Here is a 20,737-nt window from a genome sequence, read left to right on the forward strand (position 1 = left end):
AAGTTGCTTAAGACAATATTTGTCGAGAAGGAGGTGCAAATTAAGTTAGATATGAATAGCGGAAGGTCTCTGGATGCGTCTTTAATTATCTGGGCAGGACAATTGTCGCCCTGCCATGTTGACGGTTTCAAGGAGGAGATAATTATTTTGGTTTCAAGAATGGACACTTTGGAGAATCTGAATTGATCTACCGTATTTGATGATCACTCGCCAGTCGACTCCAGACGGAGATGCAATTCCATGACCTGGGCGTGCTGCGCTGGGTAGAACTGCTCCAGGACCTGCATGTTGTTGGTGGTCAAACGGCCTCATTGCCCCTCTTGGTTCTCACCAGCCTGGAGGAAGCTCCAGGCCTTGTTGTGGGTCCTGGCTTTGTAGTCCTCCCAGCGCTTGTGGACATGGTGGTAGTTTGCGGGTGCCACCCCCTCCGCTTTGATGGCACTCACGATGTCAGCCCAGATCTTCCTCCATCCTTCCTTGCCGACTTGCTTTGGTCCATGGAAGAGGGCATCATAATGCTGCAGGACTCCACCAGGATGTCAACTTCCCTTGCTGAGAAGCTGACAGCCCTCTGCTTCGCTGCCGGGGGGTTGCCACTTACCTCCGATGATGTTGGTTCAGACTTGCCAACCGCCGAAGCAGGTGTGGGTGTGCAAGGTGGTCCTGCAGCTGGGTTGTGGAGCGGTGGTCTGGAACATCAGAAGTCTTCTGGATTAGCAGAGGTGGTCACAGGTCCGACGACAGGAGCACTGGCAATGACTGTACAGCAAGCACCAAAATTGCAGGGCATGTGGGCAGCAAGCACACACAGTGGGCAGGCAGCAGCAGATTGATTGTGGGAGGCAGCTCAGGGCACTTGGAGGCAGGTAAATGGGCTGGTAGGCAGTAGCATGGGTCTTCTGTGTTACTCGCATGGGCAGCCAGGAAACAGAGTGACTCTGCACGTGCGGAAACAGCATGTAAGTGTAAAATCAGAGGAAAGGCCCTAAGCGTGTAAGTTACGTGACACACGCTGAACGTTGGGCATTGGCTTTCAGGATCAGGATAAAGGTGTGCGTAGGATAACATTACAATGCACGTGTAATTTGTAGCAGACGGATGCGTGAACTGAGAAGTATTTTGGGGTGCCACGCTAATTGTTCACTACTGTGACAGTACATACTTCTTCTTTTGGTGGGGGAGTTGCCTCTGCGCACATGCGGGTGTATTTTTTCTTTTCTTGTGAGGCTGATGGTGAGTCACGTACGCATTTTTCATACTGCGGGTGCGCATGTGTGTTGCGTACCCCCTATGGGGGCTGAAATGGGAATGGGGATGGTCCGGGTCCGGGTTCCCTGAATGGGGAAATACCAGGCCCTCCAAAGTCGGAATGGCCCGGTATTTCCCCATTCAGGGACCACGGACCCGGACCCGAGTTTAGAGGCAGCCATGCCCTTACTAAGGGCATGGCTACCTCCAAACTCGTAATGAGGCCCATGGTCTTGGAAGTAAAGGCTAGCAGGAGTAGTGGAGCAACTTCTCCATCTAGACCCCATCTTTTATATTTTCAAATCATTTTCACTTTTTATTATTCAGCTGTTCCATTTTTATTTCTAGTTTCATCCATAGTCACTGCAGGTGTTTTTGCCTATTCTTGCCTGAATATAACTTTCAATAAATGTTTTCAAACTTACTCTTATTGAGGTCTAGTTTGTCAAGTTTGAGTATCCCAACACTTGGACTGTCACAGTACATGTCCGCCACCCGCATCCCAGGGAGAGGGCAGGAGCCCCCCCTCCCCTCAACCAGAAGCACACAGTCCTCCACCGGGTGGAGCACACAGCCGATCTAGCGTTCTCTGTGTGCCCTTCGTGCTGCCTTCCTGCACGCTGCACTACGGGTAAGGCACTGCTCCCCCAACTGCCTCATTTCTACAGCTACAACATTGAAAATACCTACGAAGTGTTGCGTAGCTGTTTAGCTTTGTTTGCGTGTATTTTTGCATCGAGTGCCACATTGCATCCGCCCGACTCGTGCCAACTACCTCTGCCTGACCTGCAAATGTCGGGCGCAACGCGGCGCCACAGTGAGGCTGGAGCCTCGTTGCCCAGCAAATGAAATCCTTTTGTCCACATGGTATCGGCCGGCAGGTGGAAGCGCCGGCGGCTTGCAAACAAGGCCGTAGCTTAGGCCCCTGTTTGCCCCCTGTTCGCCACATGGCACACTGGGCGCCCACTAGCAACAAATAAATGTGCGTTAATGAATAATGGACATCTGACCACCTGACTACCGTCCCCGACACCTAAAGGAAACCCGGCCTTCCAGGTAGCAACACCAAGTGAGTACATCACGGATCAACCCTTTGTTCTCACAGTTGCTTGGCATGTATCTGCCCATCCTCCCTGTTTGACACAAACTGACCTAAAATATGTCCATATTTCCTGCTACACCGCACCACCATGAACTCAATTAATGCATCTTACCACCATCTGCATTTCAATCACTTATACTGCCATGCACAGTCCCTCTGATTCTCCTATGCCACCATTTTAACTTGTCTGCTCATAGGAGCCCATTAGCTGTTTCACCTTTTGTCTTGTCTGCTCATAGGGGTCCATTAGCTGTCTCACCTTTGTCTTGCCTGCTCATAGGATCCCATTAGCTGTCTCACCTTTGTCTTGCCTGCTCATAGGAGCCCATTAGCTGTGCCACCATTTTAACTTGCCTGCTCATAGGGGCCCATTAGCTGTTTCACCTTTTTAACTTGTCTGCTCATAGTAGCCCATTAGCTGTGCCACCATTTTAACTTGTCTGCTCATAGAAGCCCATTAGCTGTCTCACCTTTGTCTTGCCTGCTCATAGGAGCCCATTAGCTGTGCCACCATTTTAACTTGCCTGCTCATAGGGGCCCATTAGCTGTTTCACCTTTTTAACTTGTCTGCTCATAAGAGCCCATTAGCTGTGCCACCATTTTAACTTGTCTGCTCATAGGGGCCCATTAGCTGTTTCACCTTTTTAACTTGTCTGCTCATAGGAGCCCACCTACTGTGCCACCACCTATTGTGAATACCCATCCTCCGCTCCAATCAGACTATACTACCATCCACCAACATGGCCACACACCAGCCCAGCATACCACTCCACTCGCAAACCATTCCTCCTACACCATTCCTCCCTGCTCTCATTATAGGTGAGCCCCACCCTGCCTCCTCCAAGATCCAAGTACTTCAGCACTCAACCAATACCATAAAACAGCCTCCAGAGCAGACCCATGCACTCCCGCCACCTATACATCTCAGAAACTAAAGCTCCCAATCCCTCAAAGCAACCACTATGACACCCAAAGGCGTTACCCTAACCCCCTAGGCACTCCCCTCCACAACTATCACATTGATAAGCTCTCCGGAACTCAGCACTTCACACCCCTTGACCACTGTCACGCCTAAACCCAGTTACAATGCCAACACCCAAATTCAACTTGCACTCATAAATGCAAGGTCAATGCAAACCCACGCCACAGAAATCCATGACCTGATCACTGATCTGGAGCTTGACGCATTAGCCATTACTGAAACCTGGCTGCATGAAGCTTCCGGTCCAGCCATATGCGAATCTTTACCCCCTGGCTACACAATCCTCTGCCAGGACAGACCCACACACAAAGGTGGTGGAGTCTCCCTCATTATCAAAGAAACGTACAAGGCCAGACAAATCAAGTCTGCCACATCTGACAATTTTGACGCCCTCTGTATAAAAAATGAATTCACGGCCAAAGACACCATCACTATGCACCTAGTATACAGCCCTCCAGGCCACCTGTTGGACTTCCAAGACAACCTCCTACACCTCATAGGCAACAACCTCAAATTTAACAATAGAGCCATCCTCCTAGGAGATTTCAACCTTGATTCAAGGATTTAAAAGACAAACAAAGTAAAGCTTTCGCAAAATCTCTCTTTGAACTAGAATTCATCCAAAAAATTGACTCCCCCACCCATGTCAAAGGACGCATATTGGATTGAGTAGCTGACCATAACTGTGGTGTTGACACCAGCTCAAACACTGCACGCCCTTAGACAGACCACCATCTAATCCACTTCCACATCCCTTCAAGCATTGTAACCCAATGAAACTCTCCTATGCCAGCCGCCACGGCAAGGTCAAAAAACTGCTTACCAAAGACAGACTTATCCCTCTCTTGGAAGTTTCAGCTCTAGCACAACCTCTCTCAAACAACCCGACAGAACTGGTCAATCTCTACAAATCCATCCTCAAAGAAGCAGTTGACACCATTACTCCATTAGAGAAAAAAAAGAGCAAAAAATATCAAACACACCAACTCCTGGTACAATCAAGACCTCCTCGACCTAAAAGTACTCAAAAGGCAAGCCCTAAACAAATGGCAATCTTACCCGTCCGACTCCACACATGACTCCTACCTCGCCATTGCCAAGCAATACAAAATCTCCATTGCCGCAGCAAAAGCCGCTGCATATAACATCAGAATTGACAAAGCGAAATCCCAATCCAAGGAACTATTCGCCATTTTCAATTAGCTGGCTGTTCCCCCGTCATCCACACATCAAACAGTAAAGGACGAGAAATGGTGTAATGACATCCAGCATGCTATGTTGGGAAAAATCAATTTGCTCCAAGAAAAGATCAAATCCAACTTCACCAACCTACCTAAAACCACACCACCTATACCTACCACTCCTGAACCCAACCCTCCTAACCTCTTAGACCCCAAGCTCCCGCCGCTCTATACCTTCAGAAATGTAACCATCCCCGAAGTCACATCAATCATGATGCATATAAAACCATCACTATGCAAAGAGGACATCTGTTCAGCAAGCTTAATCAAAGACTGCTAAAAAAAAAAAAACACTGGACCCTGACTCCCCAAACAATTACAGGCCCATCACCACGGTGCCATTCTTGTTGAAAATCCTCGACAAAGCTGCATATCTGCAGATCCGATCCTACCTCGAGCTGCACAACATACTGGGAAAGAGGTAATCTGGTTTTCGCCCCCGGCATGGCACTGAGTCAGCCCTGCTTGACTTAAAAAATCAGCTACTATGTTTTGCAATTGACAGCTTGACAGTGGACAGTGTGGCGGAGGACCCTTTGTGTGGGCTGTCCTTAGCTTTAGCCGTGGGCAGCTTAATTGGAATGGTTTCCTTAAATGAGAGTCTGTCTGAGTCTTATAAAGTGGGTCCATTCTGGACCTTTTCTATTCATGTACAGTGCTTTGGCAAAAACGCTATATAAATAACAATCATTATCAATAGAAAATGGAAAATAAATGATCAAGACGGGTGCAAATTTAAACTGAATTAAAAATCATGAAAAACGTCAAAGGTTTCCTAAACCGAGTTAAAAATGATGAAAAATATACAACCACGAGAGACGTTGTAAAGGATTTACTCCTTTAAATCTGCAACAACGAAAAAATCCAAAGATGTCTCTTTGGAGGAGGAATTTAAGTTAGCCACCTCATTGGTGGAGTTCAAACTAACTAGGGAGGTATACAGCCCAAACATTTTTTATTCCTGGCAATTTTGTTGGCAGTCGAAGATTCTCAGCCTGAACACAGGGAATTACTCTGAGCAGGACAGTCTATTAAAGGGCTACAGCTGAAGAAGTGAAATCATTACTGCATAGCTGTGAGCTGCATCATTGCTTAGGACTTCGGCATCAGAAGGGGATGTACAAAAAGCAAAAGTGAAGACATTTTATAAAGTTTTCCTCATTTTAGGAGCTATAATCAGCAACACTATGCCCAGAAAGAATACTGGCATTGATAATAAGTCGTACATTAAAAAATTAATGGTTTCAGCAACATGTTTTAATAGTTAATGAGCCCGTTACTTTTAATGGTTGGAGCCCATACACTAAAGTCATCAGGGGAAATATGCTGAAAATCACTGTTGTAACTGGGGCCACAAAGACCACAGCTACAAGATGTTTTCCACAAGAAAGCATCATCAGAAATGACAACAAACTGAGAAGTTGCTGTCTGCTCAGGGCAAGGCCAACACCCAATTGTGATGCATGTCCACATTGATACATATGACTCCTATTTTGCAGACATGTTACTATTAGGATGAGCATTGTGACAAATGAAAACCAAGCCAACTGTGCACTGTGTGCTCAACATAGGCGCATGCTGACATCATTAACAGAGACATTTGAGTTAAACATAAAAATCTAGATCCATTTTAGGTTCCCAAAATGCTCTTTAATTTTATGCAAAGCAGCCAGGAACTGTTGTGTCATTTATCCCCATACTCTTTAAAGTATACAGACTGGATGCAAACAAGAGCACCAAGTTCATGCCGAGTGATCCAAAACACATGTTTGCAGTGCTTCATCCTTTTTATTTGTATAATTTCCATTATTATTATTATTATTATTATTATTATTATTATTATTATTATTATTATTATTATTATTATTATATTAATTGAGCATGGACCTAGATTCAGGAAGCAATGGAGCCCTTCATAAGTCATAGGAGAGGTAGCAGATCATAAGGGATAAATACAAGGGAGCTAACAACGGGTGGGGAGTGGGCAATTTGGCATCAAGAGGGATCTACAAGTAACCAGGGGAGGAAACAGATGGGTGCAAATCGCTCAATCTCTGGTTAGGTGGAGAGTGGAGGGTGTGTGGACATAGGTGTTTTGGAGAAGCCATCCCTTGAATGGAATGCTCTTAAGCTCTGTCCTGAAATGTAAAAACAAAGGGGATGAATGCTGTTGATGGACAGGAGGTTCCAGCGAATGGGGGCACAACCAGAGAAGGCCTGTCTTCTGATATTTTATTTCCTGTGCCAGTACTACGGACTCAGTTTAATTAAATGATTTACACTGGAAATGCTGGGATATATTGTGGGTACAGCTGTATAAAAACTACTTACAATGGCAATGCTGACATATGTTGTCAACCCCGGCATCATGAATATTTTGTCAAATGCTGCTGTCTACTGTTGGCGACATGGCGTCTAGTAGATGTTTTGATGCATCATTACCATAGAGAACCAATTATGAATTGTATGACTTTTTAACACATTTTTCTCAAACAATATGCTGTAATATGCACAATTTGAACAGAATATATCAAAACTTTTCTCAGGAGACAACCCGATTCCCCCTACATTACTGAGGGCTCTCTTGTTATGCATGCTCGCTTGCGCTAATTTGTGAAAGATGTTAAGGCCCATTGCACTAAAAATACGCGCCTTCTGCTACTAACCTTGAAATGGGTATAATGCCACTTTCCCCTCATTAGGTGTCTGACCCTCCCTCCACTGGCCCCCAAAGCTGCCTCTGCTACTGCCATGTGCCTAACAATGTTACTGGCTGCATACAAAGGCGGCTGGTACATTTGGCTACCAAGGGCCAGGCACCACTCCCATGTTTCTATGTAAGGTATAAGATTTAAAGTTCTGTGCCGTAATTTGCGCAAATTTACCCCGCCTGCTATGCTCCCGTTCTTTGAACCAATTCTTGCAGATCTTGCTAGATTTGACTCATCTACTAAACTGGCCTCAGCTTTTACAATGAAGCAATGCTGCAGGCTGTTAATACCCTTGCCCCGCTTAAACAAATCTTAGCCCTCAAGGAAATGGTATACACCGGAAATTCAGACCCTAAAATATCAAAAAAATCAAGCTCTTAAAAGATGGAAGAGATCGTCATCCTCAGAGGTTAAACTCAGCTACTCTAAAGCAGCCAGGGCATATAAATTTGCCATTTGTGAGGCTAAGAAAACCACCTACAAAGAATTGAAGGGGCGTCATCGAGTACAAAGGAACTTTTTAAGATCCTGAGCGAACTTGAGGAGCTATGCCCCTCCACCTCAGTAGTTGTTAAATTTATTGCATGGTGTACGTATGTCCAGAACTTCATGAGGCAGAAAATTGAAAGGATTAAGAAGGACTCTGCGAATAATCTGCCTCCCCCTGTGGTCTAGGCAAAACCAGCCATCCAACTGTCACCAGGACTCTCTTTGAGTTCTCTGATTTGTCAGAAGCCGATATGCTGGACTTGCTGCAAGAAATCAAGCCAACAACCTTCAACGGTGATAGCTGCCCTGCGCCTATTGTAAAGATGTGTGTGGCTTTTCTTATACCTCTGATCACTACATTTGTCAACCTCTCATTTAGGGAGAGTATGGTTCCCATCTCGATCTCGTGGGTCTCACCATTTCTAAAAAAAACATCACTTGATCCCAATCTGCCAGGCAACTATCGCCCTATAACAAACTCCCTGTTTCTCTTGAAGATTCTAGATTAAGTGGCATGCCATCAAATTAAAAACTTTCTAGAACAACATAATATACTTGGTGTTAAAGTTAAACAATCGGGTTTCAGAAGCAATCATAGCACTGAATCCACACTTCTGGACTGAAAAACAACTGTTCTTCAGTGCTTTGATAAGGGCAAAGCCTCCTTCGTGATGCTGCTTGATCCCACGGGGGCCTTTGATCTTGTGGATCACTCTTTCTTGACCGCCAGACTACAAGACTCTCCTTTCTTCTCCAAAGGGGCGTCCTGCTGGGTTCTGTCATTACTATCCAACCAAACCACCAGAGTCTTTCATGAGGACGTCATGGCAGTGGGTTATAAATTGGATTGTGGGGTCCCACAGAGATCCTGTTTATCCCCTACACTGTTCAACATCTTTACTCTTTCGCTTTTCAATCTTTTAGACGCAGGAGGCATTGTGTACGCAAATTATGCTGATGACACTCAGTGCCTTATTCCTCTTACTGGTGATTATGTGCACGACTCACTGACTGTTAACAACACTTATGACCCAATTCAAGAGTGGATGATGCTTAATGGGCTAGTTATCAATAATGCAAAAACTGAAATTATGATGGTCGGAACTGCTGCAAAACTGCATATAATGGACCCTGTATATTCCACCTTCCAATTTGCTGACTGGTAGCTTGCAACTCTACCCAAGGTAAAAATGCTGGATATGGTAGTGGATCCAGAACGTTCAATGAAAGCGCATGTCAGCAGTCTTGGGTCCTGATCATCATATTATATGAAATTGCTGGTGCAAATTAGGCCTTTTTTAGACTCTCCGGATAGTGCGACACTTGCGCATGCAATAATTGCCTCTCGCCTGTACTACTGCGCCAGCCTGATGCAGGGCGCCAGTAAGGGAGAAATGAAGCGGGTAATTCATGGATTATTTGCGCCAAAAAAAACGGGATTTGTGCACCATTCTGCCCGCAAATCCCTGTTTAACAAATGGGGATTTGCTGGCAGAATGGCGCACAAATCCCGTTTTTTTCAGCACATATAATCCATGAATGACCTATTTACATGTGGTTCAAAATAATGCTGCTAGAGCAGTCTCTGGCCTTCGGAGAATGGACCACATCTCTGGAGTAAGGAGAACACTCCATTGGCTGCCTGTGCAGAAACGGATTTCATTCAGGACACTTGGCAAACCAGCTTGGCTCCCTGTTAGGTGCACATTACGTTCAAACAACTCGGGACTTCTGGAAGTACCCTCAGCCAAACTGTCACCGGTGCTGGAGGGCTGCTTCCCTGTGGCAGCCCCTCGGCTCTGGAATGCCCTATCGCCCAACTGAGAAATTGCAGCACTCTATCGGCTTTTAAACGCGGACTGAAAACGCTTCTCTTTGAACAATTCTCCTTGGACCAGCCTGTTGTATGCATCTGATTAACCTGCTGCCTTTTTGTCTGTTGTTGTTGTGTTGTCCCCGCGCTTCTGTGCCTACGGGCGATGTTCCATTGTGTTATAAATAAAAAAAATAAAAAAATACCTTTGATTCAAAACCTTACATCTTTCACGGAGTGCTGTCCGCATCACATGCCGCAACAGTCATCATAATCATGAGTGGTGGCACAGGCTGGCCCGAGAGTCTGTGGCACAGAATATGCTTCTTCCAGGAGCTTGGTGATGGAGGGCCCTCAGCATGGCATGCAGAGAGGCCCCCTCCTTTTGCTTTACGCCATCCTGAAAATGCTAATCTATCATGGATATCGGCCGGAAAGGTGCACATACGCTAGAGAGAGTATTGTATCCTAAGTGCTGCAGATTCTGTTGCTGCAATCTGGGTTCTGCGTTCACATTGCTTCAAGCCACGATAAAAGCGTCAAAAGTCCTTTGCCTTTTAAAATATGTTTCCTTTTTCCATAAATACAACCAAGAGATTTTGAGAAAAAAAGATGTCGAGAACGTCCATTGATGCTGCTCATCATTGAAACCTTTCCTGCACCTGCATTATTAAAACATTTAAAAGGTTTAATGTACCTGAATGCATGAACGAACCAACTGTTAATTTGCAGGTCTGGATGTCAAAAGGAAATTTGTAGGTGTCAATTCCACAAGTGCTTGAAATCATCATTGGCTCGAGCCTGTCAATTTCCCCATCATTCGATACGTACAAGAATTGAACTGCTGGCGATTTGTCTTCATCCGTCCTAAAGAAAACCAAACAAACATCATTGTAAACCCTTTTTACAGGAGTACTAGTGTGGCCTTACACTGTTAATAGGAGAGGCGCACCATGGGCCTGAATTTTCTATTGCAGGACAAAAGCAAGGAAAATACATGCCATGAAATCTAAAGTGCTCTAATGTGCAACAAAATGGCATTCATATGTTAGAACAAAAACCACATGCCTCCATCTGCCAGAGCTCAAGGAGGCGTCAGGGGGCTTGATCACTTAACACGCAGCAGTCACATGCTCCAGTCATTCGTATATCCCACATAAAGGAGTCCACAATGCTTGAAACTTAAGCCAGAACTTTACTTGACATGAAGTCCCAAGTGCCTGGCTGGCAGAAAAGAGATACAAACTATTTATAAACTCATTGCTGGTGCACCTAACAATTTACACAATTCCCCAACCAAAACAGCTTACTCTTTCCCATAGCTAGTTAAATTAAGGGGTGATCTCATATAATATTTAGGAAGATGTGTGTGCCATCAGAAGTGCACGATTGCAGAGAATAAAACCAACCCCTTGAATTGAGAAATTCCGAGGCAACTAGTTGGGATTATACTCTACTCATGCTTCTGCTACTTTCAACACCTGGAAACAGGGTGCCAAAAACCCTGAGTAGTTACACCCTTTCATTTGTGCAGAGCGATTGTATTGCTTCAAAGCTAAGCGGCATTACCTCCACGTCCCTCTTCCTCGTCAGAGTACTCACCTATGGGCAGGGGTGTTGCTAGGTCTGGAAATTATCTGGGGCTATGTTAATGTCGGTACTGTTGGGACTCGGGGCTAGCTAGCATTTTGGTTGTAGCCCCTGAGCTTCTATCCGGGGCTACAACCAAAAGACCCCGGGCTTTAGGCCCATCAGGCACCCCTAGCAATTCCTCTGCCTATGGGGCTCTGCATCTCATACAGGAACTTTTATTTTCTTTCGGAGGCATAAACCTCCTATTTACCCACAATACACCAGTTCTTTTTCCTCCTGTCTCTGACAGGGACTGGATTGTCCTGGAGCAGGGCACCGGGACACATAGTTGCAGAGTCTTCTGTGGTGGTGTCTCGAGAGGCACAGACTCCCGGTAATATGTGGGCTCTCAGGCTCCCTGCAGGGCTTGGGGCCCGGTTGAGCGGACATTGCTAGCTAGGACATCTTGCGCGGCTTGGGGTTCTGTTGAGTGGCAAGTTTCATATGTGCTTTTTCCCTGGCTCAGCGGCAGCTGTTATTACGGCAGTGCCAAGAGACATGCATTGTGGTACCCCAAACCCCCCGCCTCCTTCCTGCTGGGGCCTGCTTGCAGGTGGGGCTTTCCCTGTGTATCTGCTGGCCCGGGAGTTATTGTGTCCTCCGTGAAGGCCTGACTAGGGGCGGGGCTGAGTGGAATTTCTGTGCGGGTTGCAGCTTTCTCCACTGCATCCTGTTTACTGCCTGTTGCCTGGAGATAGATTCTTCTGCAACGTGCTGAGGGCAGTAATCATCGCCCCCCTCAACTTCTTCTGCTTCTATCCGTTCATCAGTGGGGTCAGATTCAGATGAAGAGGCTAAAGGAAAATATCTATCCAGGGATGAGGTGGCGTCTGTGATATCCCAGGTTTGGGACTCCATGGGGTTTTCTGACCCTATGTAGGCGGAGAGCTCGTCTGAGCCTAAGATACGGCACTATAAGCAAGGGGACATAGGAATTTCTTCCAGACAGAGTCAGTAGACAATGTTCTGGTCAGTTTGGCGGGCCACTCCTCCATGGCAGTGAGGAGGCTGCTCTTCGAGACCCAGTAGACCCAAAGCTGAACTCTGCTTTGAAGAAGGCTCATAGGGTATCCCACTTTGCACTGCGGGCTAATGTCTATGGGTCCTATACAGCAGAGATGGTTCTAGGGGGCTTCCGGCCTCTCCATACGGCAATGAAGGATGCGCACAGGTGCTTGCTGACATGCAGAGGCAAGTGCAGCTTCTCTCGTATCTTTCCTATGATGGCGTCAGGGTCACCACCATGGCCATGGCAGCTTGCATTTCTGCACGCTGTCATCTTCATTACAGGGATTGGAAATTGGGTAGCTCCCAGAAGGCAGCTGCTCTTAAACTTCCATTTGTGGCATGTAAGCTTTTCAGGGACTCTCTTGAATACAAGGTTCACCAGGTTTCTTGGGCGGACAAGCACACAGACCGGTTGCGGCATAAGCCTGCACCACAGTGTAGACGTTTTTCAGGGACTGCACAAAGGAGCCGGGGGTCTGATGGCAGACCTGGCCCTTATCATCACTCCAGGGGTGTCCGTCCTGGCCCTGGGGGGTTGAAGCTTACGGAAGGTCATCTGAAGGCCTGACAATTACCATTGGTCGGAGAGGGGACGACTCCAACAGTTTTTTCTGGTGTGGGAGTGGAGGTCCTCTGATGCCTGGGTCCTACAGATTGTCCTGGAAGGCTATCAAAGCAACTTTCTGTCCCCTCCTATTCAGTCATCCGGGATCATGACTACTTTGCCCAGGGACCCTACCAAGAAAGCAGCCATGTATTTGGCCATTGCCGAACTTCTGTTCAAGGGGGCCATTATGACTGTGCCCAGGGAACAGTGGGGTCTGGGGTCCTACTCTCGGGTCTTCTTAGTCCGGAAGCCATGGGGGAGGTTACATCTGCTTTTGGACTTGAAAGCACTCAACACATTTGTCAGGAGTGTTAGTTTTCGGAAGGAGACATTGCAGAAAATCATTCCCCTGGTCAGACAGGGGAAGTGGATGATCTCCTTGGATCTCCAAGATGCCTATTATCATGTGCCCATTCACCCATCACATCTACAGTTCCTCAGGTTCTCCGTTGAGGGGGGGGCATTATCAGTTCTGGCCCTTCCTTTTGGCCTGAAGTCAGCACTGAGGGTCTTCGAAAAAGGTGGTCACACCACTGTTGGCGCATTTACATCTGCAGGAGATCCAGCTATTCCCCTACTTGGAACACTGGCTGGTGAAAGCGGATCTCCGCTGCACTGTGCAATCTCACCTTCTCCTTGTCTGTCAGTCACTCCGAGAGTGGGGCTTCTTGATCAACTGGGACAAATTTCATCTGACCCCGTCCCAATACCTGCTGTTCATAGGGACTCGATTCTGCACCAGGAGTGGGAAGGTCCTTCTCCCCAAGTCAGGGCTTTCTGGCTCCAGTCACTCCTATCCAAAGTCATTCGGCATCCCTGGGCGTCAAAGAGAGAGCTCCTGGTGGGGCAGGGGCACATGGCATCTTCTGTATTTTTGGTTCCCCCGCCTCCATCTCCGGCCCTTGGTGATACATCTACTTCGTCACTGGTTCCCCTCCCCCCACTCCCTCGAGCAGCGGGTTCCGATTTCACACAGTCTGAGGGCAGATCTGGATTGGTGGTTACAAAAGTCCTCTGTCCAGAGGGGTGTGGAATTGGAACGTCCTCCTCGGGTGGTGTCGACCACTGATGCCAGCGGCTCTAGCTGGGGGGCCTACCTGGGGTATCTGTCTGCGCAGGGGCAGTGGAACCTTGTGGGGCGCCATCGATCCTTGAATTGGGAGTGAGCTGGCGGCCAATGATCGAGCTCTCCTGTGGTTTGCTCCCCTCTTACAGGGAAGGGCTATGTTGGTTCGGACCGACAATTTCTCTGCCATGGCCTATGTCAACAATCAGGGTGGCTCAGGAGCGAGGGCCATGAATTGTATGGCAGGGCGCATCAGGGTTTGGGACAAGAGGCATTTGCTGTCCCAGGGGTTGGTACACCATTGGGGGTGGAGAATGTGGTAGTGGATTGTCTCAGCAGGGTTTCCCCTGACTACCTGGAGTTGATGTTCTCCGATCATGTGCTTGTGGGGGTTTGTTGCCGGTTCAAGACTCCGGTGTTGGATCTGTTTGCCAAGGTTCCCAGGTTTTGCTCCCAGTTCCCGGCAGTGGTGGTGTGGGGGATGGATGCATTGAATTTCGAGTGGACATGGGATCTCCTGTATACCTTCCCTGCCCTTGCTCTCATTCCCAGGGTGGTACAGATGATCTGCCGGTGTTCTTCTCTGGTGATGTTGGTGGTTCCCTTTTGGTCTCGCAGGGGCTTGTTCCTTTCGCTCATGGATCTTCATGTTCGAAAAGTATGGAGGATTCCCAGGTGGTCTTGCCCTCTTCGAGGGGTCAGGTATTGGGGTTACCTGTGATCTGCTGATCTGCTTACCTCCTGAGAGAGCAAGGTTGTTGACTTTGGGTTTTTCGTTACCTGTTGTGGAAACCATTCTACATTCCAGGCAGCCTAGTACCTTGAAGGCCTATGATAGGCATTGGTCCCATTTTCACAGTTGTTGTGTGGGTGCCGGGCTATGCCCCAGGGTTGTGGTGTCCCGGGGTTACAGTTTTTGCAGGATGTTTTTGCATGCTCAGTGAGCTGCATTGAATACCCTGTTGGAGGGTTCCGGAGTGCCCCTGCTGGATCTGGTCTGGTGGGCCGGTTCCTTAGGAGCCTGGCTTCTTCTCGGCTGCCCCTGGTTTTGCGTTTTCTTAATTTGTCTCCTTTTGAGCCGATTGAAATTGTTGATGTTAAGCACCTTATGTGCAAGACGGCTTTCTTGGTTGCCATCACCTCTGCACATCGTTTGGGGCGCTCATTTGCTGTCCACCATTTCTATGAATCTTGCCTGACTACTTAGTGTTACAGTGTGATCCTGCTTCTTGCCTAGGGTGGCCTGTAAGTTTCATTTGTTACAGGAAGTGGTCCTGCCAATCTTTTTTCCTGACTCCCTTTCCCCAGAGGAAGTGGCCTGCCACTGCCTGGATGTATGACGGTCGGTCTTGGAGTATCTGACCAGGACAACCCCAGTTTGGTGGTTCGTCAGTCTTCTGATGACCTTTGGGGCAGCTGGATCATGGAGGAAGGCGTCAGGGATTAAGATGGTGATCTCTATGGCGCATGTGGCCTCTGGTCTTTCTGTCCCTTTGGGTGTGCAAGGTTGTTCTACCAGGGGTATGGTGGCTTCGTGGGCGGATGCTCAGGGTGTTCTGTTGCATGAGATTTTCAGGGCTGCTACCTGGGCAGATCCCAATACCTTTATTACGCATTACAGACTGAATGTGGGCAATTCTAGGGATGGTTCTATTGGAGTTGGGGTGCTGTTGGTGGCCCAGCTGTGATGTTCCATTGTTCGATTGCACAATAAACGTGGTATTTTTGCATTGATTCCTGGGCGTCCTCTTGCTTTCCTGCTTCCTCTTGTGGCTTGGGTATGCCTCATAGGTGAGAACTGGGACGATGAAGAGGGACGATGAGGTAATGCTCAGATTACTTACTGGCAATCTCCATTACTCCTAGTCCTACTCTTCCTTGTCACAGTACTGCTGACCTGGCCACCTTCCTGTGGTGTGGAAAGGCCTGGGATCTGTCCAGGCTTGCTATGCACTGGTGTCTTCTGGCTAAGTAGGCTGTTTGTAACTGTGAAAGAAATAGAAAAAGTTCCTGTATGGGAGGTAGAGCCTCATTGGTGTGTTCTCTAACGAGGAAGAGTAGGACTAGGAGTAATGAAAATTACCGGTAAGTAATCTGACCACTACTCCTAGCTGGATCCTCCAAACAAAAGAAGGGACATTGTGGGAGGAGGAGTAGGAAAGAACTGTAATATCAAGCAGCGCAGAGCCGGAAGGTTTGGCTGACGTCATAAGAATAGAGTCAATGTCAGAGGGAATTGTTGGGTTCTATCATCATTCCATCATTAGACACCACTAGTGTCGGTATTCTCCATGGGATTCTCTATACCCGGCAATATTTGGTGTATTCTCCATGGGATTCTCCATCCCCCACAATATTTGACCACAGTGTCGGGATCTCCACTCCCCCCAATATTTGACATCAAAGTGTCAGGTTATTCCATGGGATTCTTCATCCCCGACAATATTTGACCAGAGTGTCAGGATCTCCATCCCCCACAATATTTGACCTCAAAGTGTCGACATTTCCTTGGGATTATCATCCCCCCAAAATTTTACATCAAGTATCGGGAATCACATCCCTCCTACCATTTGCACACCTCCACCCTCTCACTGAGTCACATCACACATTAGGCAATTTGCACACAAAATATTTGAAAAACAAGTGTATAAACATCAATTGAGTTCATCATATTTGTGATTTTACCTGTAAAATAAATACATTAACAACAATTGTGTAGTTGGGATGTCCTAAAAAAAACTACACAACATTTCCTGGTGTTCTAAAAAAAAACTCCACTACATTTCCTTATCAACAGAGGCCACGACATCCACTTAAAACTCTCACACCATAACTCAACAAAGGCCATAGCGCTTGCACATACCAACCCAACGCACACCAGTACACAGCATATCAATTCCATCACTGTAACTCAGACAGGCCTCACATCACAGCTGCACTTTGTAAGAGTTGTTTCTGACATCAGTAATGCAACCACAACACCTTAACACTAAAATATGCTGTTGTGGTTTCGAAGCTTTAAAAAAAAAAAAAAAAGGAAAAGTGAACCTTGCTGCGTGCCGGAACGTGACAACGCAGCGTGGCTTCTTCTTCCGTGATGTTACTACAAGGGAGCGCTGCCATGGGATCTGTTCATATGATGGCCACCAAAGTAATCATTTACTATACATGGCGATGCTAAGCTTTTCCCTGCTGTCATTACAATTTTGGAACTATGCTTGGAACTGAAAGGTAATGGTGTTCTTCTCACTGGGTGTTTTGTTGAAGGCGCTCAAGGTTTTCTGGCATCAGTAATGGATTTGATGCAGATCGTGAGGAGAGGAGCGCAGCAATCTTGGCTGGAAGAGGTTCTGAAAAATTGTTCACAGTCAAAGCGCTACATGTCTTTTGAGGAATGATGGGATTTGTGCTGGTTAGCTGCCATATCAGCCGAGTTTTATGGTCAACAATTTCAAAGACACTCTGCTGATTGGGAGGTTTTCTCCGTTTAAAAAAAAAAAAGGAGGATATGTATTGCTGTGATGATATTTTTCAAGTGTTACTGTGGTATTAAGATCGTGAAGCGCTTAATATGTCACGTGAGGCCTGTTAGCTCACTTCGTTGCAGAGTTGTTTTTAAGGCTTGCAGTGTTGAATGGCTTTGAAAGTGAGTGATGTTGAGGTTGATTTGCCGTGGCCTCTGTGTGAGTATGTTATATGTGACATAATGAGTTGTACTATGTATCTTTATTTTGGTTAACCATATCTTACATTCACAGGTTCATCAAACATAAAGGACTTTGTAGGGTAAAGAATATGGACTCGGTAGTAGTGTTTAACTCCCGCTTACCATTCTTCTACGCTCAATTTACCTATGCTTGTATGGTGAGAGATCTGTGGTGAGTGACTTGTTTGTGTTGTGGTGATAATGAGTAATTTGGTTATTTTGTTGGGATTTATGGCCCCTCGCACTAGGTGCATTTTGGTGATGTAGAATATCTTGGCGGGACTTATTGTCCCTCGCACTAGGTGCATTTTGGTGATTCGTGGTCCTCGCACTAGGTGCATTTTGGTGATTTGGTGTACTCGCACTAGGTGCATTTCGGTGATTTGTGTTCCTCACACTAGGTGCATTTTGGTGATTTGGTGTATTGGTGATTTGGTGTACTCGCACTAGGTGCATTTCAGTGATTCGTGTTCCTTGCACTAGGTGCATTTTGGTGATTTGGTGTACTCGCACTAGGTGCATTTTGGAGATTTGTGGTCCTCGCACTAGGTGCATTTCGGTGATTTGTGGTCCTCGCACTAGGTGCATTTCAGTGAGTTGGTGTGCTCGCACTTTGGTGCATTTCGGTGATTTGTGGTTCTCACACTAGGTGCATTTCGGTGATTTGAGGTCCTTACACATGTTGCTGAGCTGTGTTGGGATTAGTGGTTCCGACATTTGTGCTAGAATTTATTGGGATGTGTGTCCCACTCATGCTTGTTTGGGAGCATGAAATATGGCGATGTGGCCACTTGTGGGGATTGGTATCCCGGGTTGGTGGATACAGGTGGAGGTGTTTAACCTCTTATGGTGTCTTTGCACACCTTGTTAAGGGCTGATGGATGAGGATGGTACTGTGTCCGAGTTAGTTGGTTTACTTTGGTGTTGGGAGTGAGGGCTGGTTCCCTGTGTTTGACGTCCGTTGTGGGCCCGCTACGGAGTTGGATGCATGTATGTGTTGGAGTTTAGCTTATTAGCTAGTTTAAGGTCTGGCAGTGGAGTTCAGCAGTTCTGCTCTGAGCATAATGTTTGGTATGGAAGTATTGGTGGTGGAGAGTACGGTCTGGGTTGGATGTCCTTCATGGATCGTTTCTCTAGAGTTACTTAGTATTCTCCCTTTGTTTCTTCCTTTGTTGTATTTCTGGTTTTGTAAAGGGGGAAGATATGTTAGGTTTGTGTTTTACTTGCTGTTTGATTGGTCTGTATGCCTGAGTCTCTGACAAAATGTTGGTGTGGAATGTTTTGAGTGAAGTGTGCCTGTATGTTCCACAAAGTCAGTTGGGACCTGAACTTAGAAGATGAGGGGGCCGGTGGATGTCTCTCCCTGTTATATACTTGACTTAATTGCTCCATGTGTACTTACCCTTTGTGTCAACTTAGTAAATATATGAACCCAAGTTGAACGGCTCTCTGCATTCATTTAACCCAAGCACAAAACTTAACAGGAATGTCTGCCTTTTTTGGGAAGGCAGAGGAAAACAAACAGCAATGGCCAGTCCACCTGAGATATACATGTATTTGGGGGAATAAGAAGTGTTGATTGTATAACGTCACTACAGCAAGGTTCCAGAACAGAAAAAAATCAAGGAAAGAAATGAGAGGAAAACAGTTGTCCTACTTTGAGTTTAAAAGGTTACAAAAGATAATAATTAGTTTGGTTTAACAAAGAGAAACGAGAATAACAGTATTTAGTCTTGAAGTGGGCAAGTACTGTGGAGAAAATAAATGAGTGGAAGGGGGAGAGCAGAGGAAAGGCAAATGGACAGGAGGGGCAAGACTGGTGTATACATGAAGGGAAGGCAACAAGCACAGAGGGGTACGAAAAGAGGTTAAAGAAGAGAGGAGGCGGGATAAGAAAGTGAATGTGAGCAAAACGGGAGAGGATAAAGGAAAAAGAGTCTGATACTAAAGCTGCATTTTATGTTTCATGAACAAACATGAGCCAAATAGTTTATTTGGAGCACTCCCCAACAATACATTTGGAGAAAGGGAATATGATTTTATCATCAGTGCTGCAATAAATGTATTGATGTTAACATTTAATGCAATTAAGGTAAATCGACAAAGGTAATTATCCGATAATTAAGTTACAGTGCCAATTCACTTAGGATTGCGTATTTGAGTGATACATGCAACAACACATGAAAAAAGCTCAATGTCAGGACAAAGTGGACGATCATTGTTTTGTGTTGTCTACAGTAAACCATCCTGCATTTGCCTGGATGAAAAGAAGTTAAGGCCATGAAGCATTTTGCAGGAGTTTACAATAATGGATAAATAAAAACGTAACAATTAAACAGTTAGGGCAACCAATTAAACTGTTAGGGCTAGATTGGTGTGCAGTTAACAATCATAATACAGCAATGATACCATGTTCTGCTGGCTTCTCCATCCAGTAACGGTCCGGGGTCCAAGTAACAGGCCCGAGCGAGGCAAACCCTTGAGGTGCTAATAGCAATTGGGAGAAAAAAAAACACCCGTGCAGCTTTGTTCGTAGCAGCGGCCGGGGAGAGTCAAGATTGCCATGGAAATTCAAGGCAAGGCTCCGCTCGGAGCTCCTCTTCCATTTCCATGTCTTACCAGTGTAACCCCCGGCCCATGGACCTCCTGGAGTTGTGTTCCAAAAAAAGGGCTGCACTTGCTACTTGGAAAAATAACCCTAAGGACACTACTTAAGCAGCCTTTCAGGCTATGTCTACAGATTATAACACCGCCATCATTAAGGCTAAAGCTGCATCCTTCAACACTAAGATAGCTAATGCCAAACTGGGGGCAAAAGAAATCTTTGCCATTTTCAGAGAGCTGGAGACTACCCCCCCCCGCCTCCTACTCTCCTAAAGGATAAGGCTTGGTGTAATAAAATCCAATTTGTCATGTTGGATTAGCTGGACACCTTGCATACCAAAATCGTAGCCCACCAACAGGCACTTACTAACCTGATAGCTAACACTCACATCAACCCGTCCACAAATCCATTAAACCATCCAACTGTAAAGGGGACGCCTGCCCGGCACAAGTCATTAAGGACTGTGCCCCCTCCCTTGCCCCACTTATCACTGCCTTCATGAATTCCTCCTTCCAGTCTGGCCATGT

At 46.4% G+C, this 20,737-nt stretch overlaps 1 protein-coding gene across 1 annotated transcript in view; it reads right to left on the reverse strand.

Annotated features, from left to right (window-relative positions):
• Window positions 1-20,737, reverse strand: part of LOC138528311 (5-hydroxytryptamine receptor 3E-like) — a 654,547-nt gene that overhangs the window by 240,849 nt on the left and 392,961 nt on the right. The window contains exon 5 of the mRNA XM_069639808.1: window positions 10,284-10,453. Within this exon, the coding sequence (XP_069495909.1) occupies window positions 10,284-10,453 (170 nt within the window). The remainder of the gene's footprint in view (window positions 1-10,283; window positions 10,454-20,737) is intronic.

This window comes from Ambystoma mexicanum, chromosome 1q (genome assembly GCF_040938575.1).
Source record: "Ambystoma mexicanum isolate Mex_15411 chromosome 1q, UKY_AmexF1_1, whole genome shotgun sequence".
Classification (NCBI taxonomy): domain Eukaryota; kingdom Metazoa; phylum Chordata; class Amphibia; order Caudata; family Ambystomatidae; genus Ambystoma; species Ambystoma mexicanum.